We start from the raw sequence: 26,441 nt of genomic DNA on the forward strand, positions 1-26,441 counted from the left end.
AGTCTTGCTCAGAGAAGAGAAGTCCTGCTAGAGCTGTGCACAAATGGCCTCTTGAAATTCTCCACCTTACTTGTGGGCAGATACATTTGGGAGACAAATTCACCGAATTTCTCCAGGGGGAGGAGAAATTCTCAACTGTTTCTCCCAGGTAGGGCTCCCCATTGGCCGGGCTTGTAGCACAACTTCTTTCTTTTTTCCTAAGGTTTTAAGGGGTTTTTCATGCTACAGCAACATCAGCTGCCTTGGCAGGCTGGCCCCCCAGTTTGCATCCACCGCAGTGCAGGTGGGGGCAGTGTTGTGTCCAGCTCCGGGGATGAGGTGGAGTTGGTGCTCTGCCAAAATCTGTCCTCCAATTTCCTGAAAGTTTTCTCCCCCCATGAAAGAGGCTTCCATTGTTCTGCCTCATTCAGGATGTTTTATAATTTATTTTTGTGGAGTTCTTGAGCTTATCTAATCACAGGTAGCCTCTCTGGCTGCCTGCACATCCTGATCTGAAAAAGCCCTATGGGAGGAATTACCTCACGCTGCCTTAAACGGGGCTTTCATTGAAGTGTAGGAAGCTGAGGAAGGAGTGTAGAAGGCCAGAGAGATGGTTGTACAATGAAAAACAGGACACTTGCACTCACTCCTCGGCCACCTCTTAAGGTGGTAAGCCCAAGAAACCCAAACCCAACCCATGAGAATTTATCTGAAATGTCTTCACCACTGAATGTCTTTTCTAAAGCAATTTCTCTTCTATCAAATTGGATGAGAATGGCCAAAAACAAGGTAGGATAAATTTTCAGCACAGCACTAATTCCTTTAACAGGTCTTTGGGGCTATACCTTTGTCTAGGAGGCTGTGGAACTGTCCTTCACTGGGGTCCTCCTGGTAGATGTACTCACTGACATCATCCATGTCAGAGCAGCTCTCCATGCCGTCGGAGAGAAAGGAAGTGCTGCTGCCAGAGCGGGATGCCCCAGACATGGTGCGGCTGCTGGAAGGGGTCACTGAGTGCACTTGAAGCTTGGCCTGGAGAGTCTTGATGATTAGTTCCTTCTCCTGGAGCTCCTTGCTCAGCCTGGGATGGGACAAGGCTTGAAGACTATGGGAGATACTTGCACAGATAGACTCCTTCCCCCATCTTCAGAACACATATCACCCCACCTCTCTGGTCCCACTTACTTTTGCACTCTCAGCCCACCAATAACCTCACAGAGTCTGCTTGTGACTCCCTTGAAATGCTCCCTTGAAGAGAACTCATTACATGACAGAAAATCCCATAATGATAAGGCCCTGAGTTGGCCCCAATTCGGCATGAGGTGTTTAATAAACTGACCACCCTTGGCCCTACTCTATGAACAAAGACAGCTAGGCCTGTTGTTACTGGACCATAAGAAGAGCCATTCTGGCTCAGACCATGGGTCCATCTAGTCCAGCAATCTGTTCATACAGTGGCCAACCAGCTGTCCACAGGAAACCCACAAGCAGGACATGAGTGCAACAGCACCCTACGTTCCCCAGCAACTGGTGTACATAGGCACACTGCCTGTGATACTGGAGGTAGCATATAGCCATCAGGACTAGTAGAAACTGATAGCCTTCTCCTCCATGACTTTGTTCAATCCCCTTTATAGCCATCCAAAGTGGCGGCCATCACTACATCTTGTGGTAGTGAATTCCATAGTTTGTGCACTGAATGAAGAAGTACTGTCTTTTATCTGTCCTAAAGCTCCCACCAAACAGCTTCATGGGATGACACCGGGTTGTAGTATTATGAGAGAGGGAGAAAAATGTCTCCCTATCCACATTCTCCAAACCATACATAATTTTGTACACCTCTATCATGTCTCCCCTTACTCACCTTTTCTCTAAGCTTAAACAGTCCCAGATGTTGTAACCTTCCCTCATAGGGGAGATGCTCCAGCCCCTTGATAATTTTAGTTGCCCTTTTCTCCACTTTTTCCAACTCTACAATGTCTTTTTTTAGGTGCAGTGACCAGAACCATACACAGTATTCTAAGTGTGGTCGCACCAGAGATTTGAATAAGGAGAGTATGATCTTGGTGTTTTTTCAATTCCTTTCTTGATTATGCCTAACATGGAATTGGCCTTTTTTAGAGCAGCTGCACACTGGGTCGACATTTTCATGTCCACCACAACCCCAAGTTCTCTTTCTTGGTCAGTCGCTGCTAGCTCAGCTCCCATCAGGTTATGCTTGACGTTGGGATTTTTTGCCCCAACGTGCATCACTTTGCACTTGCTCACATTGAACTGCATTTGCCATTTGGATGCCCATTCCCCCAGTTTTGAGAGATCCTTTGGAGCTCCTCGCAGTCCCTTTTTGTTTTAACCACCCTAAACAATTTGGAGTCATTGGCAAACTTGACCACTTCACCGCTCACTCCTAATTCCAGATCATTTATGAATAAGTTGAGAAGCACTGGTCCCAATACAGATCCTACATGTTAAAAAAAGGATGCCTAGATTTCCCAAAGCTGGAGCAGGTAATGCCAACATAAGCCTGCAGCTGGGAATCCACCAACATTACCTCAGAACAAGCAGTTCATGACTTGATTTGTCCTCCATGTGTAAATCATTCCCTGAAAACAAGAAAGAAAGTCAGTCAATTATTATGCCATCTTCTCACATCAGGCACCCTGATGCCACAGGATGCAGATCTCTCTGTTGTTTCCTCTCTTTTAATAGGAGATAGAACAGGAGATCATGAGGAAAATGTGAGAAAAGTGGAAGCCGTTTCAGTCTCCAACAAGCCCCCACTCCTATTTTATAACCCTCTTATATACCTTGCTCATATAGTTTTAGCCTTTTCTTTACAGCCACTGTTGGACATAATTCTGGAAAGCCTAGTGGAGTTATAAGCTCTGCCTCAGCTAAGCCTCCATGATTTGCTCTGAACACATACTCTCAAGGCCTAATCACTCAAACCTTATAATGGGGATAACTGCTGTCTGTTATAGTTCCATCATGCTTCCCCATTCGTCCGGGGATACAATCCGGGGTACATGCAGTATATCCACATCTAGTTCCCTTTGTAACTCCAGGGTCATTCCCATGCTTTACAGAGTTTTAGTCCCCAGGTGGTAGCAGTCAATCAATAGATCCCTACCTTAACTGAACTAGAGGTATGAACACAGCAAGAGGCACACAGGCAGATGCAAGGGGAGAAATGTAAACCCTGAGGGAAGTATCATGAATTTTAGAATGTCTCGCAGGGTGGATTCCAAAAGGAATCCCATTAAAAGGTGATAGAAATAAGGGGTATGCCTAGATAGTCACTCAGCAATAGCCCATGTAACATCAGATGGAGATATTCAAAATGCCACAGAATACCTGCTTCCATTTTCTGCGGTTTCATAGAAATATGGCACGCCCATGGAGCTGGAAGGGTCTCATAATATCGTAACCCTACCACAAATGTTAATCCTACCCAAAGCTACCCTTGTCAAAGGATGAGGCAACCTCATCTACACTGATGGATATACAGTTGGACTGACCTCGAGAAACTCTCCAATTGCCTTGTCTCATGCATCATTGTATAATCTGCTTTTAAAGCCCTCAATTGATTGAGATTTCACTACGCCGCTAGGCAACGTGTCCTAGCACAGCTCAGAGGTTTCTCCTTTATACAGTCCATCCTACATCATTTTTTTAAATCCAGTTGGGGCCCATTATATCTAGACCGCTGTGATACTACTAAAGTCTGCAGAGTCTGCTGTAACGACATTGGTGCAGCATGGATCTTTCGCACCACCTTATTCCTGCTTTCTGAAGTTTCTGAAGAAAAAGCCTTCTTATGTGTCCTGATGTGCTGTAGTGGCAGCAGCAGGAGGCAGAGATGGACAATCTGAAACAATCTAGTAAAGCAGCCATGAAAACACTGCAAGAGGAAAGTATTTGTGAGCTTCATGGTTACACCTGCTTTCAAGACATTAAAATAAGCTTTGCAAGTCTCTGGTGAACTCACTAGCATTCAGCTTCCTGGCCAATCGTCCTGCTAACTGGTTCCCTTGTGCCAGCTGTTCACGGAAGCTCTGCCCCAAGAAGTAATCGATGTCGGTGCCTCGCAGGAGCTCCTCAAAGGACTTGATGGTATCCCTGAAGTGTTGGCTCAGCAGGCGGCACACCCCTTGTCCCTCCCGCATCATCTGACGCAGATGGGAGAGCTCCCGGGCCTGAGTTTGGACCAACGAATTGTATTTCCTGGGGGAGAAGACAGCAAAAATTGGCCATAGCTAGTCAGAGGCCCAGCCACCACACTAGTAAGAACACAAAGTATCCAGACTTCTTACTCACTCCAGTCTCCTCATCACATGGACATAAGCCCAGTGTCATCTCATGCATTCAGCACACACAGAGGAAAGCACTCCGCCTTCAGGTGACTGGGTGAGTTCAGAAATCCTTAACGGCAGGCAGAGGGGATAACTCAGTCCTGATTCACATGTTATGTGGCAACTCACATGTTTCTTTACCACATTAATTTCACATGGTGAATAAGTGGTTTAAACATACTCTCATGTGGAGAGAGCTGATGTTTAGTGTATTAGACAAAAGTCTATTCAAAATAATCCAGAATACAGAGTTGCTCCATAGAGGCTTAAACTGCTTAACAAAGCTTACTCAAGTCTAGTCTTCCACCACCCTTTACCAGAATTGGGAAAGGGTCAAGAGGTACATTGTGACACTCTCAGCAGAGATGCTGAGCAGCATATAGAAGGAGTGGATGCCTCATCACCCCTTCTGGCTCTACAGGAGCCCATGTTGATCTCTACCAGGCCCAGCTGGTCAGCCTCATCCCTGCCCCCTGGAAATCCATCTCATGCCTACCCCATGGATGTTGTAGGATTCAGCTCCTCTGGCATTATGAGTTTTGGCTTGGCTTCACCCAGATGCGCCTCCAGCTGGGACACTCTTTGGATGAGTCTGGCCAGGTCTTTGTTGGGCTGGAGAATAGGGGGGCCGAAGGACCCCAAGCTGTCAGAGTGCCAGCCTTCATCTTCATCTGTCATGCTCTGGGAAGGAGAGCTGCCCAGGGTGTAGCCCTCCTTCAGCTTCAGTGGGTGCTCGCCCCCAGAGGCATAGTCACTGGGAGTGGATATGGAGCGCACATGACTCTGTAGGTTCTGGATGACTCTGTGGGAACTCTGCAGCTGCACCTGGAGGGCTTGGATATGCTGGCGGAGAATGGCAGCAGCATCACACTGACTGACGTCCAGGGGTGTGTCATGCTTTACCAGCCTCCTTGGAGGGGAGCCCAGCAGCTTCTTCCAAGACTTTAGCTCCTCCGCATGATATTTGCATTCTGGGAAAGACACACACACACACACACACACACACACGACCAGGCATTAGAGCCATATCACACATTGTGCAGTAGCAAATCTGGCTTATAGAATTATAGAATAGTAGGGCTGGAAGGGGCCCACAAGGCCATCGAGTCCAACCCCCTGCTCAATGCAGGAATCCAAGTCACAGCATCCCTGACAGATGGCTGTCCAGCCTCGTCTTGAATGCCTCCGGTGTGGGAGAGCCCACCACCTCCCCAGGGAATTGGTTCCATTGTCGTATTGCTCTCACAGTCAGGACGTTTTTCCTGATGTTCAGCCGGAATCTGGCTTCCTGTAACTTGAGCCCATTATTCCGTGTCCTGAGCTCTGGGATGATCGAGAAGAGATCCTGGCCTTCCTCTCTGTGACAGCCTTTCACGTACTTGAAGGGCGCTATCCTATCTCCCCTCAGTCTTCTCTTCTCAAGGCTACACATGCCCAGTTCTTTCAGTCTCTCCTTATAGGGCTTTGTTTCCAGTTGGCCAGTGTGTGTACAGAATGCTGGGCTGGGTGGACACTTGGTCTGATCCAGCACTGCTCTTACGTTCTCACCACCACCCCAAATTTAGAAATTAAGAAATTTTATATATTTCAAAAGGATGACTAACCATGGGAAAAATGATGTAACTCTAGAAACGATACTTGCTGATTCACATACCTACTTCTTTGTTAAACTATCAAAAGAAAGAGCTCAAATAGTTTGACCTTTTTCTTTTTTCCTTTTCATGTGTTTATTTGTTTTTAGTTACTGGAATTGCTGTCTAAAAATCACTCTGCTAGAGAGCACATGTAATCTGAGGCACCTCACCCTCTTGTCTTTGTGGCACATGCTTTCCCAACAAGCATACAATGTGGAGCCACAGCAAATCCCTACTTCCAGAGGCACTCCCACATGAGGAACCCTTTGTTTTAGGGCCCTTAGGATTCTCTTGGGAGACAAGAGATCTCGACCTCTTTGGGGCTGGCAGCCTGAGGAATATCCTACATTACCGGGACTGGTGGCCTCTTCCCTGTCAGCCTCATTTTCACTTCTCCCACAGGTCTCATAGCCCAGGTCCTGGAGATCCACTTGTATCTGCTTGTTGTCTTGCTGTACCATGGGTTCACCTGTTATGAGGAAATGTAATAGTTTTAGCCTCTTCCATTGCCCTTCAGCTAGACATTCTCAAAAGACACTGCAAATTCCAGGGGGCACACCCTACCTCCACTGGAAACACAACAAGGAAGACAGCCTCAGTTGCAGAGCTTAGCACAAAGGCAGGCAAGAGGATTACTTTCTTCCCTGGAGTTTGGAGAGGTACATGACATTTTCCTGCACCAAACCTGGATTATATCCAATGGCAGGGAAAGGCAATGTGATGTCCATAGGCACCAGTGCACCCCTGGACACCTTCCTTGGTACCCCATTTCTCCCATCTTTCTCCCATCTCCCATATTTCCAGAATCTGAGATCACTTCAAAGCCAAGTGAGCGCCTCCAGCCACTGCCATATTCATTTCCCATGAATGCTTCTGGGCCGCACATTTATTTATGGGGAAATAAAGATGGCGGGGAGAGGGGTATGGCAATGCTTTCCTCTGCAATGTGCCTGGCCACCAAGAGGGAGAAGGATCTGGCAAGCTGGGAGGCAGGGTGGAAGGCTAAAAAATGCAGCAGGGGGCTAGAGCAATGGGGGCTGGCTATGAAGGGGAGTGGTAAGCTAGCTTGGGGAAATCAGCAGGAAATGAGTGGGGACTGGGGGAACTATCTGGGAGCAACCTGTGCGTGTGTGTGGGGGGGGAAATCAGGGAAGGCTGGGTGCTTGTATGTTTGAATCGATGATGGCTGCATGTGTGACAGAAAGAGAGAGAAAAAGAAAAATGGTTAAGGGGCTTTGGGAGGAATCCTGAAAATGAGTAAATACATTTTTTTTTAATCATTAATTTTATTTTATTTCAAAATAAAGTTAACAAAATAAAGGCAACAAAAAGAACATACATATTAATAAATCAAGCTCACTAAAGAAACAAAGGAATTCACTAATTATAATTATCAGCCTATAACCAATATGTTTATGGAACATCTACAGTAACACAGCCTAAGTAGGAGCTCAAAACATAATAAAAGAGTAAAAATACAAATTATACAACTTATAAAAGGAGCCTGTGTGAGTGTATGTGATTTTGTGTGCATGTGTATTAGTCAGAAAAAATATAGGCAACTGTATTTGTTTGGAATTTGATCAAAAGTTTGAAGAGCTTCAACACAGGAAATAAATGGAAACCATGGTGCCATAATATCTTTCTTTAAAGTTAGGTTTCCTTAGTCACTGCACTTGCTGAGTAAGTTGATACATAGTCATAGTCTCCCAAATTGTATCAACCCACAGCTCTTGAGTTGGTTGCTTTACGGACTTTCAATTACATGCCATACATGACTTTGCGGGTGCATACAATTGCTTAAGAAGGTCTTTATGCAGGAATCCAGAGTCATTACGTTCAAAAAGATTAAGAAAAATAGAGTTAGGAGTTACCAGTGGTGTCACATGAAGAAATTCCTGACAGTATTGAGCAACCATGTTCCAAAACTCCTATACTGCAGAACATTCCCACCAAAGATGAAAGTGTGAACCAATCTGACCACACCCCTACCAACAACATTGTCTATAATTTGGATGTGTTGGATGAAGCCTTGCAGGAGTAATGTACCACCTACTCAGAACTTTGTATTGTGCTTCCTTTATATTAACGTTGATTGATAAAGATGCAAAAGAAGTCCAAATGCACTGCCAATCATCTTCGAAAGATTCACCTAAGTCAGCCTCCCATGCCTGCACATAGGATGGCTTGTCATCCAATAACGGCATTTGGAGGATTTTGTAAATGGATGATATCAAACCTTTACTTGAAGTAACAGCAACTAATTACTTACAGCAACTAATTCAAAAGAAGTAAGTGGGCGCTTGGCTGCCTTCTTAATGTGATTCAGCCTAAGAAAATGACGCAGTTGCAGATTATGATAAAAACATAGCACAATTGATTCAGTTCTTTTCAAAACATCTGCATAGGAGAGAGGTTCCCCTTTATCAAATAAATAAAAAATCTATAAATGTTTGCTGCTGTCCAAGCACAAAAACCTTTGGAGATGGTTATGTGCTGCAAATTTGGGATGATGCAACGCTGACATTAGTGGAGACAGATCAGGAGCCAGTTTTTTCTGCCAGTGTTCCCACATAAGGAGAGTGTCTCTAATTACGGGATGCTCAAAGATGCACTGGGGCCTATCACAATGCCTGACCCATATCAAGGCATCAAGAGGGTTGTTGCCCACTGCTTGTTTTTCTATGAGTGTCCACTGGTGCTCTGAGGAGGGATGCATCCATCCTACAAGAAATCTCAGTCGAGCAGCAGCATAATATAACTCCAAATTTCGCACTGCAACACCTCCTTTTGCCTGGGGGCTCCTAAGAGTTGCTTGCTTCAGTCTTGGCTTCCATCCTGACCAGATAAAATCTGACAACAGTTGGTTCCATTTGGTCAGAGTTGGAATAGGTAGAAGAAGTGGAATCGTTTGAAATAAGAAAAGCAAGATATTCACTATAGCTATTCTAGCTGACCATGATAACTTATTCTTACCCCATTTTTTAATTATTGGAGTGAAGTTGTGTGTACATTGGCTGATAGTTGAGTTTATAGAGTTCATGTAGTGAGAGAAAGATATTAACCCCAAATATCACCAAGGCTTAGTAACCCACACAAATGGAAATATGTGGGGTTTTGTGTACTTGCAGAGAGGAGGAGGAGAAGGGAGGGATGTGTATGTATGTGCACATGATAGATACAGGACGAATACATGAGGTGCTTGCATGTGTGTGTAACTGGATGGAGGATGGATGGAATATCTGGTGTGTGTGAGAGATGAGTTTAGGTGAAAGGGAGTGTGCATGGGTGGTGATCCAGAGACAGACAGACACAGAGAATGAGTTGGCTGGCAGAGGGGCAGGGCAGAAAACTAGGTTTCTGTGAAATAGATTTCTCTTCGTGCTGAAAACTGTGGGTTCAAAGGACTTTTTCAGGGTGTTGGGGCTCCAACCTCCCCCCCCTCTGCCTTGTACTCAGTCTTTTTTGGCAGGTTACTTGTGCTTTGTGACTGGCTATGCCCCCATGGCAGTCATTTTACTGTAGTGCCTGGACAGTTTCTCAAATTGCCCAATGTGTCCTCAGCCCAAAAGGTTGCCTACCCTGCCCAATTGTGTTAACTTCAGGCCAAGTGTGTAGGGAGCCCAGCTCCATCCCCTGAAGTGGAACATTTTGCTCTCCTGAGCAAAATCTCCACCTCCAAATACTCACTGAAGCTTCGATACACACTGGTATTACTAGAACATTTGTTAATTCTTCAAGCCAGAAGATATTTATTATATAAGAACAATTTGGTTTGAAAACCAATGGAGTCCGTTATATGGATACAGTCTCTCTCTTTCATCCCACCCCTTTTAGAGAGTTTGTGGTTACCGTGGGAAGTAAATTGAAGTTGTTCATATTTCCTAATGTTGGGCCATCCATCCTACCCCTGACTGGGCCTCCTGGGTGCAATGCTGCTAAACAGTCAATGCTTCCTTGGACAGTTCAGCTCTATTCCACTCGAGAGTATCTTGTTAAAATATGATCCTGGCCAAAGTATTGCCTGCTAAAAAAAAAAAAAAGTGCCACTGGTATCCTGGAAAAGATCACTATTCAGCTGAATGTTCCCTAGAGGGCAACGAATTAAGTAGCAAGTGAGGCCTAAGCATAATAGAAATCCGTTAGAATCCATTTGAGCTGTGGCTCAGTGGCAGAGCCCCTGCTTTGCATGCAGAGGATCCCAAGTTCAATCCCCAGCATCTCCAGGTACAGCTGGATTCCTGCTTGAAACACTGGAGAGCCGCTGCTGCCAGTCAGTGTCGGCAATACTGGGGTAGATGGACAAATGGTCTAAGTATGTGGCAGCTTCCTTTTTTCCATTTATCTTGTGTCTAGTGTCCCTTTCAGCCATTAGCATGTAATCTCTAGCCATTGGGTTATACCCAATGTTAGTCCTGACTAATTTAAGACCCATTATTTCAATGGGTTCACTTTAAGTAGGATTAAAACCCACTGTGTAAGTATACACATCTGTAAGAAATAAGGAACATTCTGTACGTGTTGCCTTGTTTTTATTTATCGAGCAAGCAGTCTTCAAGCTGGAGCTAGTGCAGAATGCAGCCGCTCGGCTGTTGTCAGGAGCTGCCCCTTTTCAGCATGCAACTCCTTTGCTGAGGGAACTGCACTATTTGCTACCGGGCCAGGTTTAAGGTATTAGTAGTAGTGCACAAAGCCCTAAAAAACCAGGATACCTGAGAGAGTGCCTTCTCCCTTACCAACCTGCCTGGTCACTGATGTCATCAGAGGGCATGCTCCTGGTGGTTCCACATGGACCCATGGACCCAGTGGAGTCAACCCGGAGAACAGCCTTCAGTGTGGTTGCTCCCTTCCTATGGCACTCCCTGCCTCTGGAGGTCAGGCAGGCGTGAATGTTGTGTTGCTTTCAACACCTCCTGAAGACATTGTTATTTCGAGAGGTCTTCCCTGAGTGACCAGAAGCAGCTTATTAAGTTTGGAATCTGTTCTTTTAAAATGTTTTAGCTGTTTTAATTATGGGGTTTTATTCTTTTATCTTGTTGTTCACCACTCTGAAACCTTTGATGTGGAGCAGTATATAAATATAATAAATAAATAAATAAATAAATAAATAAATGTGTTCTGTTATTATCTATTTTATAAACCAGGATTATGAAAGTGGAAGTTACTGGGTACGTTTCCTGTGATCTGTTCATAATAGCCTTATCTCAGCCATTTCCCTGAGAGACCTACCCTTCTTACCTTAACATCCATGAATGTAAACCCTAACATTGATAGTCTAGAAAAAAAAAAAGTTTGATGTGGGCAAAGTTGTAACAAAAGCATTTGGAAGTGTTTTCCACCATGAAATGATAGCAGATTAGCATATCCAAAACCCAACAAAATCAAAGCACAAGAATACCCTCAAATTTGCATTTCAAAATGGCGGCCATGTGCTAATTTGTGGTTAAATGTGATTTCTCATTAAACTTTAAAAAAAAAAAATTGTAATGCCCCAGTGGCTAGTAATTAAATGTAAAGGACTAAGAAATAATCTCTGCAAACCCAGGAACATGGTATTTCATTGATTATACATAATAAACATATAATAACTAATAATAAACTAATAAAACTAAGTTAAATAATGAAGCTTCTTCCTGGCAAAACAGTTCCAATCACTGCCTTCATACTATGCTGTCAAACCATTGTCACATCCACTGACTTGGCAGTTACCACATGTAGAAATGCTCTAGTCTCCTTTTCTCTCCTCACAGTCTCCTCAGAATCAATCTTGGGGTTTAAAATGCTATCTTTCAACTCGCACTGACCTTCTAAAGGCAAATGTGATTGATATCTCTAATCTAAATGGTCCAGGCATCTAGCTTTGTAGATGTAGCCTTCTAAAACAATATCAAATTCAATTAACAATTTTTTTTTCAGTTTAACATGTTGTGTTAAAGGCTTTCCATGTTTACTCAAGCTCCAAAATGCCGGGAAATTAGAGCTCTTAAGGGCAATGCCCTTAACAGGCGTGTTATTTAGGCAATATGCACATGGTGTGGTATCCTTAGCTGTGGCTAGTTCCAGCTTCACCACTACCTTGGAGCTGGATGGCTGTCAGTGGCAGAGCACTGGAGCTAAGTCCCCCTACCCCTCACCTCACAAACCAAGAGCCATGTTGGCCAAACCTAAGGGCCAAGGCACTGAAGTGCAAAATGGACTGCTGCACCAGGAAGATGGATTAAGTGATGATTAATCCATCCCTGTTTCCCGCCTCCCAGCTGAGCACAGCACAGCAGAGCAGAGCAGAGCAGAGCAGAGCAGAGCAGAGCAAGCTGCTCCAGCTGGTCCAGGGACTACAGAAACAGGCAAGCTCCCAGAGAGCGAGCGACCAGAGCGAGCGAACAGGGGGAGCAAACAGGAGTTGGCCAGGGGAGTTGCAGTGGTTGAAGAGACAAAGGAGACAGAGGCTAAGAGGTAAGTGGGCTGCAGGAAGCCCAGGGGGCTGCCCTTTATCCTTCTGATTGGCTGTGAGCTCACCAGGTGCTTCTGAGAGCTCCAACTGAATTGGAGGGGTGTGGCCTGAGTACTCCCAGCAGCTGACTGGGCGGGAAGCTTCAGTCTGTTTTCCGCCTCCCAGCTGAGCAGGGCAGAGCAGAGTAGGGATGGACGAAAGTCACTTACCTGATCCCGAAGCTTGCTTCGCGGTGGGGGGGAGGCGCTCTGTCCCTCCCCCCGAAATTCTGGCCGGGGGGGAGGCGCCCCGTCCCTCCCCGCCGAAATTCTGGCTGGGGGGGAGGCACCCTGTCCCTCCAGCCACGAAACGTCATCTCCTGCCGGGACGCAAATGGCGGCGGCCATAGCTGCCGCCGTTTGTGTCCCTGCAGTCAGCCGTGATAGGCTACGTAAATGTTTACATAGCCTATCATGGCTGACTTAAAAAACAAACAAACAAAGCGCGTACGCAAATAGCGTTGCCCTTATTTTCACCGTAGTCTACGTAAATGTTTACGTAGACTACACGTGCCAAAATAAGGAATGCAAATGGAGGCGCCCATGGGCGCTGCCATTTGCGTACGCGCTTTTTTTTCTTCTTTTTTTTAAAGTCAGCTGTGATAGGCTACATTTACGTAGCCAATAAACATTTATGTAGCCTATCACGGTGTTTTTTAAAAATCTAGCCGTGATAGGCTATGTAAATCTTTACGTAGCCTATCACGTTTGCTTGTTTTTTGTGTTTTTTTTTACTTGGAAATGGCGGCGGCGGCAGCCTGTCGGAAGACCGGCCGCCGCCACCACCGCCGCACTGCCGCCGGAGCCGCCGCCGCCGCCGCCACCGCCGCCGCCAGGGACATTCGACCAAGGTAAGTCCCGTCCCGGGGGAGGGGCGGGGGGGCAGACTGTTTCTCCACCAATTTCGGGGGGCCAAATGCGCTGGCATTCGGCCTCCCTGAGATTCATGGAGAAATTCTCTGACATCCCCAGAGCAGAGCAGAGCAGAGCAGAGCAAGCTGCTCCAGCTGGTCCAGGGACTACAGAAGCAAGCAAGCTCCCAGAGAGCGAGCGAACAGAGTGAGTGGACAGGGGGAGCAAACAGGAGTTGGCCAGGGGAGTTCGGCAGGGGAGGTCAACGGGGAGGCCCCTCACTTTTTTTAATTTTTTTTTAATTTTATTTATTTATTTTTTTAACTAACTTTTTCCCATTTATTTGTCTTGTAACACACACTTTCACACCAGTGGGACTCTGCTTTTAACCTCTACTGAGTAGAGGAGCAGGCACAGGCTAGTCTAGAACAATCACAAAGCTAGACACAAAAAGGGAAAAGAGGCAATGGAAGGACAGGACTCTCCAGTGGTGGTGACCTGCAAGGTGTGTGCAATGTTTGTTTTCTTGCCTGAGAACAACATGGCCTACACCTGCAACAAGTGCAAGTTGATCACGCTGCTGGAAGAAAAAGTAAGTGTACTGGAGCGGCGACTGTCGACCCTCCGGGGAATAAGAGAACACGAAGAGTTCTTGGACAGAATGGGGGAACTACAGCAGCAAAGGGAAGACCAGAAGCTTGAAGAGCAACAGCAAGATGAGGCAGTGGGAAATGCTGAGGTGAAGAAAATTGGAGTAGAGGATACTCCTTGGAAAAGGGTGACAGTTAGGAGCAGAAGAACTAGACGCCACTCTGCACCAGTGGAAGCAGTGGAGCTGTGGAACCGATTCCAGGTACTTGCGGATGAGACTGGAGGACAGCCTGCAGAGGAAGAATCACAGGGGAACCTGCATGAGAGTGAGCAAGAGTCAGTCAAACAGAGACGATGAAACCCAGGCCTACAAGAAGAAGAAGAGAAGAGTGGTAGTAGTGGGAGACTCCTTGCTGCGTGGGATCATGACCCAAGTGTGTCGCGAAGACCCGTGGACTCGCCAGGTATGTTGTCTCCCAGGAGGACAGATTAGAGATGTGACTGAAAGGTTGCCTGCACTCATAAAGCCCACTGACAGGTATCCCTTTCTTCTCAGCCATGTGGGAACAAATGATACAGCCAAGTGGAGCTACGAAGAGATCACGTCAGACTTTGAAGCTTTGGGAAGGAAACTCTGGAACCTTGGGGTCCAGATAGTTTTCTCATCCATCCTTCCAGTCATCAGAAGAGGGATAGAAAGGGAACGAAAAATACTCCAGGTGAATGACTGGCTACGAAGGTGGTGCCGACGAGAGAGATTTGGATTCTGGGACCACGGGCTATACTTCCTGGAGGATGGGCTGTTGGCTAGGGACAGGTTGCACCTCACAAAGGATGGGAAGAATGTGTTTGGCCACAGCATGAAGAACTTCATCAGGAGGGCTTTAAACTGAATCCTACAGGGAAGGGAGATGTAATGTTGGGGGTAACAGTGGACGTAGGCGCATGCACTGCAATGGAGAGAACAGCTCTGATAGCGCCCAATAATAGTCTTCAGACACATGTAGGAAGAAAGCCAGACTATGAAGCACATGGTCTTCGATGTCTATATACTAATGCCCAGAGTATGGGAAACAAACAGACTTGGTGGGATGACTCTCATGACTGGAATACAGCAATTGAAGGATATAACTTGTTCAAAAAGAACAGGAGGAACAGAAAGGGAGGTGGGGTTGTACTGTATGTGAAAAATACATATCTCTGCACAGAAATACAGGAGGAGGAGCTTGGTAGCCCCATCGAGAGCATCTGGGTTGAAATAAATGGAGCAAAGAATACAAGGAACCTGGTGGTTGGAGTCTACTACCGGCCACCCAATCAAGGAGAAGACAAGGATGAAACTTTTGAAAAGCAAATAGCCAATGTTTTAAGGAAGCATGATGTAGTAGTAATGGGAGACTTCGATTTCCCCGATATTTGTTGGGAGAGAAATTCTGCAAAACATGGCCCCTCCAGGAAATTCCTGACTTGTGTGGCGGATAACTTCCTCCTACAGAAAGTAGAGGAAGGAACTAGAGGATCAGCTATCCTTGACTTGATCCTAACCAACAGAGATGACTTAGTGGATAAAGTAGCAGTTACAGGAACTCTGGGGGAAAGCAACCATGTTGTACTTGAGTTCTTGGTTCTAACGGAAGCAAAAGCTGAGTGTAGTCAAACGCGTACCCTGGATTTTAGGAAAGCTGATTTTAATAAACTCAGAACAATGATCAGTAAGGTCCCATGGCAAGCGATGCTAACGAGAAAAGGCGTCCAAGATGGGTGGGAGCTTTTAAAAAAGGAAATTCTCAAGGCACAATCACAAACCATTCCAACAAGAAGAAAAGGTGGAAGACAACAGAAGAAGCCAATGTGGCTTCACAAAAAGCTTAGGGATGACCTGAAAACAAAAAAGCACACATATAGGAAGTGGAAAGAAGGCCAAGTAACAAAGGAAGAGTACAGGCAGGTGGCAGAGAATTGCACGTCAGGAAGGCTAAAGCTGAGAATGAGCAGAGGTTAGCAAGGGATGCTAAAAACAACAAAAAAGCTTTCTTCAGCTACGTGCATAGTAAAAGGCAGAGGAAAGAAATGGTGGTTCAGCTATTAAATAAGGATGGCAAAACGATGACAAAGAAAAGGCAGAGGTGCTCAATTCCTACTTTGGCTCAGTCTTCTCCCAAAAGAGGGTCTATGACACCCCTGGCGAAGGCGAAGTACAGGCTGAAGGGGCAGGATTGCAGCTTGAGATCGATAGGCATATGGTCAAGGAACACCTAATTACTTTGAATGAGTTCAAATCTCCAGGGCCAGATGAACTGCATCCTAGAGTAATAAAGGAACTGGCAGAAGAACTCTCAGAACCGCTGTCTATTCTCTTTGAGAAATCACGGAGGACGGGGGAAGTGCCAGATTTGTGGAGGAGGGCTAGCATTGTCCCTATCTTCAAAAAGGGTAAAAAGGAGGAACCCGGGAACTACAGACCAGTCAGTCTGACATCAATCCCTGGGAAAATTCTGGAGCAGATGATAAAGGAATCCATATAGAAGCACCTTGACAACAATGCCGTCATTACTCGAAGCCAACATGGATTTGTCAAAAACAAGTCCTGCCAGACAAATCTGATCTCATTTTTTGATCAAGTAACCTCCCTTGTAGACCGTGGGAATGCTGTAGACATCATATACCTTGACTTCAGCAAAGCTTTCGACAAAGTGCCCCATGATATCCTGATGAGCAAACTAGCTCAAAGTGGGCTAGATGAAACAACAATCCGGTGGATCCACAGTTGGCTACAGAATCGGACTCAAAGAGTGCTTATCAATGGGACCTTCTCAAACTGGGGAGAGGTAACGAGTGGGGTACCGCAGGGCTCAGTCCTGGGCCCAGTGTTCTTCAACATTTTTATTAATGACTTGGAGGAGGAGGTGCAGGGAATGCTGATCAAATTTGCAGATGACACAAAATTGGGCAGGATAGCTAATACTTTGGAAGACAGAAACAAAATTCAAAGTGATCTGGGTAGACTGGAGCGCTGGGCAGAAAACAACAGAATGACATTCAATAGGGATCAATGCCAAGTTCTGCACCTAGGAAAAAGAAACCAAATGCACAGTTACAAGATGGGGGATACGTGGCTCAACCACACTACAAGCGAGAAGGATCTTGGAATTGTTGTCGATCACAAGCTGAATATAAGCCAACAATGTGATGTGGCTGCAAAAAAGGCAAATGCTCTTTTGGGCTGCATTCATAGAAGCATCGCTTCCAAATCCCGGGAAGTCCTAGTTCCCCTCTACTCAGCACTGGTTAGGCCTCATCTGGAGTACTGTGTCCAGTTCTGGGCACCACACTTTAAGAAGGATGCAGACAAACTGGAGAGGGTTCAGAGGAGGGCAACAAGGATGATCAGGGGACTGGAAACAAAGCCCTATGAAGAGAGACTGAAAGAACTGGACATGTTTAGCCTTGAGAAGAGAAGACTGAGGGGAGATATGATAGCACTCTTCAAGTACTTGAAAGGTTGTCACAGAGAAGAAGGCCAGGATTTCTTCTCGATCATCCCAGAGTGCAGGAATAATGGGCTCAAGTGACAGGAAGCCAGATTCCGGCTGAACATCAGGAAAAACTTCCTGACTGTAAGAGCAATACGACAATGGAACCAATTACCTGGGGAGGTGGTGGGCTCTCCCACCCTGGAGGCCTTCAAGACGAGGCTGGACAGCCATCTGTCAGGGATGCTCTGACTTGGATTCCTGCATTGAGCAGGGGGTTGGACTCGGTGGCCTTGTAGGCCCCTTCCAACCCTGCTGTTCTATGATTCTACGATGGTATTGACTCTTACTTGATCCTCAGGCCAGACTGAGCAGTATGTACACTGCAATGACAAACTCCTACCTGCTGAAGTATTACAGTCCATCCACTGGGCTCTCATACTCCTTGTGTGAAGCTGCTTGGTCTACAAGGGGTGAGCCTCCCAGACCCTACTTAACAACTTAAGGACAGTTAAACACTGGACAGCCTCACTTTCTCCCAGATGCCATGTTTGGACAGGCAGGGACCCTTGGCAGCACACCATTTCTTGGACACCATGGCTTTAACTTTTGTCCAGGTGGGATTGTCAGCTTCCCACTTGGAAAAAGTGGGGTAGTCACTTCAAAGTTCTGAATATATTAGCAACTGTGCTTATGCATGAAGATCACTGGGTGGAACCATGACTGATGGACAGTCTGCTTTTGCCAGCAAGCCCCTAAATAAGGCACCTGGCATAGACCAAGGGATGGCAGCCTTGAAGCTAGGCAGCCCTGATGTAGCAAGCAATGTCCCAAAAGCTGTTGGTTTTGCTGCTGACAGTGGGTCCATTGCTAGTAATCTCATATCTTCTAACAGTTTATCCCAGCTAGCATTGGCCCTCCAAAACCAGCATCTTGGGCTTATATTGCCAGCAAATCTGCAAAACAACAGCCCAAGGTGAAGACCAAGAATGGCATTGCAGGATCAAGTCTTCCACTACCCCCCATAAAACACAACATGGATATTGATGAAAGTAACAACCACAACTTGGGGAGACAGCCTGGCAAGTTCTCCTTCTGCCACTTCTCTCCTGATGCTATTGCAGAGTTGTTTAATCTCAACTACAAGCAATAGCCCCTTCATGGATCACTGCCTTGTTGTGGCGAAGGGGCTTGCATAACTCAGTGAAGCCATAAGCTATGCCGTGCAGGGCCACCCAAGACAGACAGGTCATGGTGGAGAGTTCTGACAAAATGTGGTCCACTGGAGAAGGAAATGGCAACCCACTCCAGTATTCTTGCCAAGAAAACCACATGGAACGTATCACAAGGCTAAAAGATACGACGCTGGAAGATGAGCCCCTCAGGTCAGAAGGTGTCCAATATACTACTGGGGAAGAGCAGAGGGTATTTCCAAGTAGCGCCAGAAAGAGTGAAGCGGCTGGGCCAAACCCGAAAGGACACTCAGCTGTGGATGTGTCTGGTGGTGAAAAGAAAGTCCGATGCTGTAAAGAACAATATTGTTTAGGAACCTGGAATGTAAGATCAATGAATCAAGGTAAGTTGGAGGTGGTCAAACATGAGATGGCAAGACTGAACATTGACATCTTGGGAATCGGCGAACTAAAATGGACAAGCATGGGCGAATTTAATTCAGGTGACCATTATACCTACTACTGTGGGCAAGAATCCCTTAGAAGAAATGGAGCAGCACTCATAGTCAACAAAAAGGTGGGAAAAGCAGTACTGGGGTACAATCTCAAAAACGATAGAATGATCTCAGTACGAATCCAAGGCAAACCATTCAACATCACAGTAATTCAAGTCTATGCCCCAACCACTGAGGCCGAAGAAGCTGAGGTTGATCGATTCTATGAAGACCTACAACACCTTCTAGAACTAACACCAAAAAAAAGATGTCCTCTTCATCATAGGGGATTGGAATGCTAAAGTAGGAAGTCAAGAAATCACCGGGATAACAGGCAAGCATGACCTTGGTGTACAAAATGAAGCAGGACAAAAGCTAATAGAGTTTTGCCAAGAGAACATGCTGATCGTAGCAAACATGCTTTTCCAACAGCACAAGAGGCGACTCTACACATGGACATCACCAGATTGTCAATATCGAAATCAGATTGATTATGTCCTTTGCAGCCAAAGATGGAGGAGCTCTATACAGTCAGTAAAAACAAGACCTGGAGCTGACTGTGGCTCAGATCATGAGCTTCTTATCGCAAAATTTCGGCTTAAATTGAAGAATGTAGGGAAAACCACTAAACCATTCAGGTATGACCTAAATCATATCCCTTATGAATATACAGTGGAGGTAAGGAATAGATTTAAGGGATTAGACCTGATAGACAGAGTGCCTGAGGAACTATGGACGGAGGTCCGTAACATTGTTCAGGAGGCAGCAACGAAATCCATCCCAAAGAAAAAGAAATGCAAGAAAGCAAAGTGGCTGTCTGATGAGGCTTTACAAGTAGCTGAGGAAAGAAGGGAAGTGAAAAGCAAGGGAAAAAGGGGAAGATATACCCAACTGAGAGACAAGAAGCCTTCTTAAAGGCAAGGAGAGACAAGAAGGCCTTCTTAAATGAACAATACAAAGAAATCAAAGAAAACAATAGAATGGGAAAGACTAGAGATCTCTTCAAGAAAATTGGAGATCTCAAGGGAACGTTTTATGCAAAGATGGGCATGATAAAGGACAAAGAAGGCAGGGACCTAACAGAAGCAGATGAGATTAAGAAGAGGTGGAAAGAATACACAGAAGAACTATACAGGAAAGATCTGAATGTCCCTGATAGCCATGATAGTGCAGTCACTGAACTTGAGCCGCACATCCTAGAGAGTGAAGTCAAGTGGGCCTTAGGAAGCATTACTAACAACAAAGCTAGCGGAGATGACAGTATTCCAGCTGAACTATTTAAGATCCTAAAAGATGATGCTGTTAAAGTGCTGCACTCAATATGCCAACAAATTTGGAACACTCAACAGTGGCTGCAAGACTGGAAAAGTTCAGTTTACATTCCAATTCCAAAGAAGGGCAATGCCAAAGAGTGTTCAAACTACCGTACAATTGCGCTCATTTCACATGCCAGCAAGGTGTTGCTCAAAATCCTACAAGCTAGGCTTCAGCAGTATGCGAACCAAGAACTACCGGAAGTACAAGCTGGGTTTCGAAGAGGCAGAGGAACTAGAGATCAAATCACCAACATTCGCTGTATCATGGAGAAAGCAAGAGAATTCCAGAAAAAACGTCTATTTCTGCTTCATTGACTACGCTAAAGCCTTTGATTGTGTGGATCACAACAAACTGTGGCAAAGTCTGAAAGAGATGGGAGTACCAGACCACCTTACCTGTCTCCTGAGAAACCTGTACGAGGGTCAAGAAGCAACAGTAAGAACCAGACATGGAACAACCGAGTGGTTCAAAATTGGGAAAGGAGTACGACAAGGCTGCATATTGTCACCCTGCTTATTTAACTTATATGCAGAGTACATCATGAGAAACGCCGGGTTGGATGAATCACAGGTCAGAATTAAGATTGCCGGGAGAATTATCAACAACCTCCGATACGCAGATGATACCACCTTAATGGCAGAAAGCGAAGAGGATCGAAAGAGCCTCTTGTTGAGGGTGAAAGTGGAGAGTACAAAAGCTGGTTTGAAACTCAACATTAAAAAACCGAAGATCATGGCATCTGGCCCCATCACTTCCTGGCATATAGAACGGGAAGAAATGGAAGCAGTGACAGATTTTATTTTCTTGGGCTCCAAGATTACCGCAGACGGTGACTGTAGCCACAAAATTAAAAGACGCTTGCTCCTTGGGAGGAAAGCTATGGCAAACCTAGACAGCATAGTAAGAAGCAGAGACATCACCTTGCTGACAAGGGTTCGTATCATCAAAGCTATGGTTTTCCCAGTAGCAACGTATGGCCGTGAGAGCTGGAGTATAAGGAAGGCTGAGCGCCGAAGAATCAATGCTTTCCAACTGTGGTGCTGGAGAAGACTCTTACGAGTCCCCTGGACTGCAAGGAGGTCAAATCAGTCAAACCTAAAGGAAATCAACCCTGAGTGCTCATTGGAAGGACAGATACTGAAGCTGAAGCTCAAATATTTTGGCCACCTAATGCGAAGAGAAAACTCTCTGGAAAAGACCCTGATGCTGGGAAAGACTGAAGGCAAAAGGAGAAGGGGATGGCAGAGGTTGAGATGGCTAGATAGCATCACCGATGCAATGAATATGGACTTGAGCACACTCCGGGAGAGAGCGCAGGACAGGAAGGCCTGGCATGCTATGGTCCATGGGGTCACGAAGAGTCGGACACGACTGAACGACTGAACAACAACAAGCAATAGCAAGACTGCAACAGATTTGAGAACAATCTAAGAAGTAATACGTCATCCTTTGTAGAATGCTAGAGATGAGATGTCCCCACCAGGGTTCATGTTAAATCTGTGCTTTCCCTGTTCCTTGTCTTGATTTGTCAGTCAAGTGCTTTGTCATTGGACTCCTCACTGTTGGGTTCCTCCTCTTCTCCTGTGCTAGGTTCCCCCTTCTGCTTCTTTTTCTCCAGGGCTCAGATTCATATAGGCAAGAAAATGTTTAGCCTCCCAGTGTGATGAGATAATTGTAGCAGTGTCATCCATCTTTACTATGAGTTTAACTGGCTGCCCCCATCTATAGTTTATACCTCCAGCCCTGAGCATTTTGGTATAACACTTGAATCCCTTCTGGTACTGCAGACTGTTCAGGCTCAGGTTCTGAAACATTTGCACTGGCTCATTATCACAACGTAGCTGCTTACCTGTCCTAGACAAAATGGCACCCTTCACAGCAGAGTTGGTGAAATGCGCGTTACATATCTCTCTAGGATAGGCCCCATTGGATGTTTGCCTGCAAGGCTCAATGCACCCTGTCGATGTCTATTCTTTCATTTATTACACTAGGTAAGAGCTCTGCTAGCCAACTTCATAGAAACCCAATTTTATCCTGACCTTCCAAAGTCTCTTTATTGAAATCTCAGGTTCTGGCACCCACGATGGTTTTCCAGTGAGTCCATTTTTTCCCAAAGCTCTGTATTCAATTTCACTAGTTTTGTGATTGTCTTTTCTGAGACTAGTCCTAGGTTCATTGTCTACTAGCCATTTTTGGGGTCCCACTAAGTTGCTGAGAGATCCCACCGAGTTTATCTTCCAAGGACTGAATAGTATTAGTCCATTCCTACCACAAGCCCTGGATGTGGTTCGCTATCCCAACCATTAACGTCTTTGTCTTGGTCATGTCTTGTTGCTTTCAGTCCTATTGTTGGACTTCTGTCTTCTTCCTCTTCTGTGCTTTCCATGGTTGAGCTATTTTTAGCTCCAAAGTAGGTGATAAGTCTACTATTGTGATTTGAGGGGTCCCAGGGAGCATTACTCATTCTTCCTCTATCACAAATGTCAGTTTTGTTCAGTTGTTCTGCTATTTAAATTTAGAATTTGCACTGAGGGATTAGAGCAATGGGTTAGTCTGCCATGCCAGTGCGGTATCAATATTGCTGCCTCCATTGCTTAGAATCTGAGCTGCAAGACTTATTTCGAGGACATATGTGGTGAAACCGCCCCATGGTTTTATTTATTTAAACTCTGTGTTTGTGGTTTAATAGCTTTAACAGGAGAGTGAGTGAGAATGTATGGGATCATAGGATTGGTTGAATGTCTGGTGCCGGGTGATTGGTGAGAATGTTGGATGGGGTGGGTGCAGGAGTGTTGGTAAAAAGAGAGAGGGGAAGGTTTCAGTGGTTCAGAGAGGGGTTGGCTTGATTGGCATCATCATCTCCTGGGGAGGGGTGTGTGTGTGGATCGTGGCCTTAGGTTAGAAGGCTAAATCATAGTATAACCAAGAACAGGAACTTCACATTAAAGAAATCTTTTATCGTTTAAATATTTTAAACTAAATAAATGTTTTTGGTTATTTTACACAGAGTCTGTACTTGATTCATAATCGTGCTACTCATACTCACCAAGGTAAAAACAAAAAGGTCCCCTCTCCCACACTCTACTACCCTTAAAGAAATCTAAGCACATCTTCAAGGTTGTTAAAGGTGGGTGGGGACAACCTGTCCAGGTGGAAGTAAAAGCGAATCCCTCTTGAGGGACCGTAGGCTGGGAGTGGAGAGGAGGGGCTTCGCTACAATGTACAGCACCATGACATACCAACCAGATACTGAACTCAACACGTATGGCTTGGAGTGTGTGGAGACATGCTTTTGACCTGAAGCACATGCAGGAGTGGGGAAATAACTTTTGGATATAGGATGGTCTCAGTGGCACAAGTAATTGTGAGTTACTTAATGTTGCACCTTTCTCGGGGAATAGAAAATGGTGCTGCTGTACAGGTTGGGAGGGGGCGCGTAGGAAGATAATGGTGCTTCGAATGACCTTGATTTACTACTGCACACATGCATGTGCACAGCCACACCCATGCTTATGCTAATGAAAGACAGATAACCAATAAGGGAATTTGATGCCCACAGCCCCTGGTCAAACAATACTCACTGCACAGGGCCCGGTATTGGTCCAGCTGGGCCGTCTGAGCCTCTGAAACCAAGGGTGTGTCCTGTAGCTTGTGGCACTGTTGCCTGCAATGGGGCAACTCTGACTGGGGTTGCTGCCAAAAGCCACGTGTGAGTCTGTTTCCACCCACCTGAGGAGAAGCAATGAGGGATGTGTCAGCCAGCAAAAGGAAGGAGATATCCATCATGGCTGATTTTGACATGCCCTGGCCTAAAGAACTCTTCTTGTAGGTTGTGACATCCACACCCATTCCCTCTGATTTGTGTGGATTCTGTAGACCTACATGAACTGTCCCATTAAATAGATCTAATGGCAAAGTTCATTATGTGAGTCATCAGAACACTGATCTGAAATTATAAATGCTCCTTAGCACTGTTCTTCCTACCTTCTCCACCACCATTAGAATGGCTTTTAGCCTTTTAAAATCTGTTTTATCAGGTTATGTGCAAAAGCCCCTATTCACATATCTTCACAAAAGAACTACACCCAATTTTCTATTCTTTCAGACTGCAAATCTTCTGTCTCTTTTGCCAGCTCTTCCAGACACTCCTTAACAAAGTTGTTTTGCCCTTTTTCTGTTTAGGGTATTTTCGATTTTCGAGGGGTTTGCAAATGTCAGGCATGTCCACAAGCATCACCTACACATTTTATTGCTGCAGCCATATTTTAAAGTATGCTTTTAACATTCAGCTGAATTAAGGGCCAGCCTGCAAATCTTGTGTGCGCGCAATGCCATGGCAGGCACACAGAATATACATGGCCCAATTGTCACTAGCGGCTGGAGAAATCAGCAGGGCTGCAGGAGCTGAAATTTTCCTCCACAAATGAAGTCTGTGGTGTGCTCATGTCCTGCTTTTGGGCTTCCCAGAGGCATGTGGCTGCTCACTGTGGGAGCAGAGTGCTGGCCTTTGGTCTGATCCAGCAGGGTTTGTCTTATGTTCTTACAAAGGGAACGCTCCTGGCTCCCACATTCCATTCAGTTAGAGTGACTCTTTCATTCACACAGGGAACCTGCGGCAAAATGTTGCAGTGCGGAGTGCTCCCACTCCATTCCAGCCACCCACCCCAGTTTTCTGCCTGGCCCCCCTCCAACAGCCAGCCAGCATTCCATGGCATTCTCAGTCCTCACAGGGCTGTTCTTGCGTTCCCATCCTCAGGCTGCCTTTTTCCATATAAATTGTGTTGGGGTGCTCCCACAGACCTTGCGGTTCCCCCAAGTGTGCTGATAGCTCTCTGGTGCATGGGTGGTGCTGTTCTGGCATGTGAAGAACTGAGGCTGCTATTACTATATACCAGTGGCTTCGTATTCAGGACTCCAACCGCTCCATTTCATTCCCCCTCCCCACAGTTTTCCTACCACCACCACCCGCAGTCAGTCAGCATTCCACAGCCCCGATCCCTGGGCTCTCTGCTTAGAATTTTTTAACTAAAGATGTTTTATCCTTCTTCAAACCTTGGAGTTTTCCTGAGCCGCTGACACCTCCTCTCTTGTGCATGGGGGGTGCTGTTTCGGCTACAGGAGCGTGAGCACTCTTGGCCAGAGATTGGCATTGGCATATAGATGATGCTGGTACCCACAGTCCTGGCTGTAAATAACAGTCTGGAGCCAGATTCACAGGTGACAACGCCTGGACTGTTCTGGCACAGAAGACCAAAGGGCAACAGGGGCTACTCATGAGTAGGAATGGCTAATTCATGGTGGGCAGTTGCTGGTCTAAGCAGAGTCTACAAGCTCTGAGTTAGTCTAGGGTTACCTGGGTCTCTTTTGGCCTGTGGGATGGGCCAGAACCCACATCTTGGGGTGGTGGGCAGTGCCACGGTGAGGTATTACCATGGAGAAGCCCCTGGCAGGTGCCCTGCACAGTCTCCTGAGCAGTGAACTGGTTACTGATGGTGCCTTGGCTGTTCAGAGTCAGCTGTTCTTTGAGGAGGCCAATCACAATCTCTGAAGTGTGTAGCTTCTCTTGTAGCTTCCTGACTTCCAGCCTCAGGTTCTCTTCATCTTCCTTTTCATCCTCATTCTCCCAGCCCTCTGACAACGTTGCTTCTCCAACTTGTTCCTTGAGCTCTGCATTCTCTAGACACAGGCTCAGCAGAGCCTTCCTGTGGAGACACAGGCATCAGCACCCAGAATTAAGGCCTAGTGGTGACAAGTGGGTCTTAAACAACTAAACCCAGGCATTTCTACTTGATTGGGCCTTGAGTTGAACCATCCCCTCCTAACACCAGTAAAGGAAGCATTCGAGACTGTTAGTCTGAGGATTGCTCCCTTAGCTTACCTAGCTCAATCAAAAGGAATCAGGATGGGTGGGAAGCAGCAACTTTTAAAGTAGCAAAGAAACCACTTCTCATACTCACTAATTACGGCTCAGGTACAGCGACTGAATGCTGCCTCTGCATGGTCTTCCTCCTGGCCCACATGAAGGTGGGCAAATCAACTTGTTTTGATAGTATGCCCTTTAGAGGATTTCCCTCTTCCTACACTCTAG

General features: G+C 45.9%; 1 protein-coding gene across 1 annotated transcript; it reads right to left on the reverse strand.

Annotated features, from left to right (window-relative positions):
* Positions 1-801: 801 nt before the first annotated feature.
* On the reverse strand, positions 802-24,202 carry LOC146347635 (myomegalin-like). The gene is made up of 6 exons (XM_084851599.1): positions 23,935-24,202; positions 6,318-6,434; positions 4,828-5,302; positions 3,968-4,203; positions 2,531-2,582; positions 802-1,060 (listed from the first exon to the last, which is right to left on the reverse strand). The coding sequence occupies exons 1-6, from the start codon at positions 24,200-24,202 to the stop codon at positions 802-804; spliced, it is 1,407 nt and encodes a 468-aa protein (XP_084707725.1).
* Between the last annotated feature and the right edge of the window lie 2,239 nt (positions 24,203-26,441).

This window comes from Heloderma suspectum, chromosome 4 (genome assembly GCF_057233095.1).
Source record: "Heloderma suspectum isolate Gila_16-S chromosome 4, 16-S_ref, whole genome shotgun sequence".
In the NCBI taxonomy this organism is placed as follows: Eukaryota; Metazoa; Chordata; class Lepidosauria; order Squamata; family Helodermatidae; genus Heloderma; species Heloderma suspectum.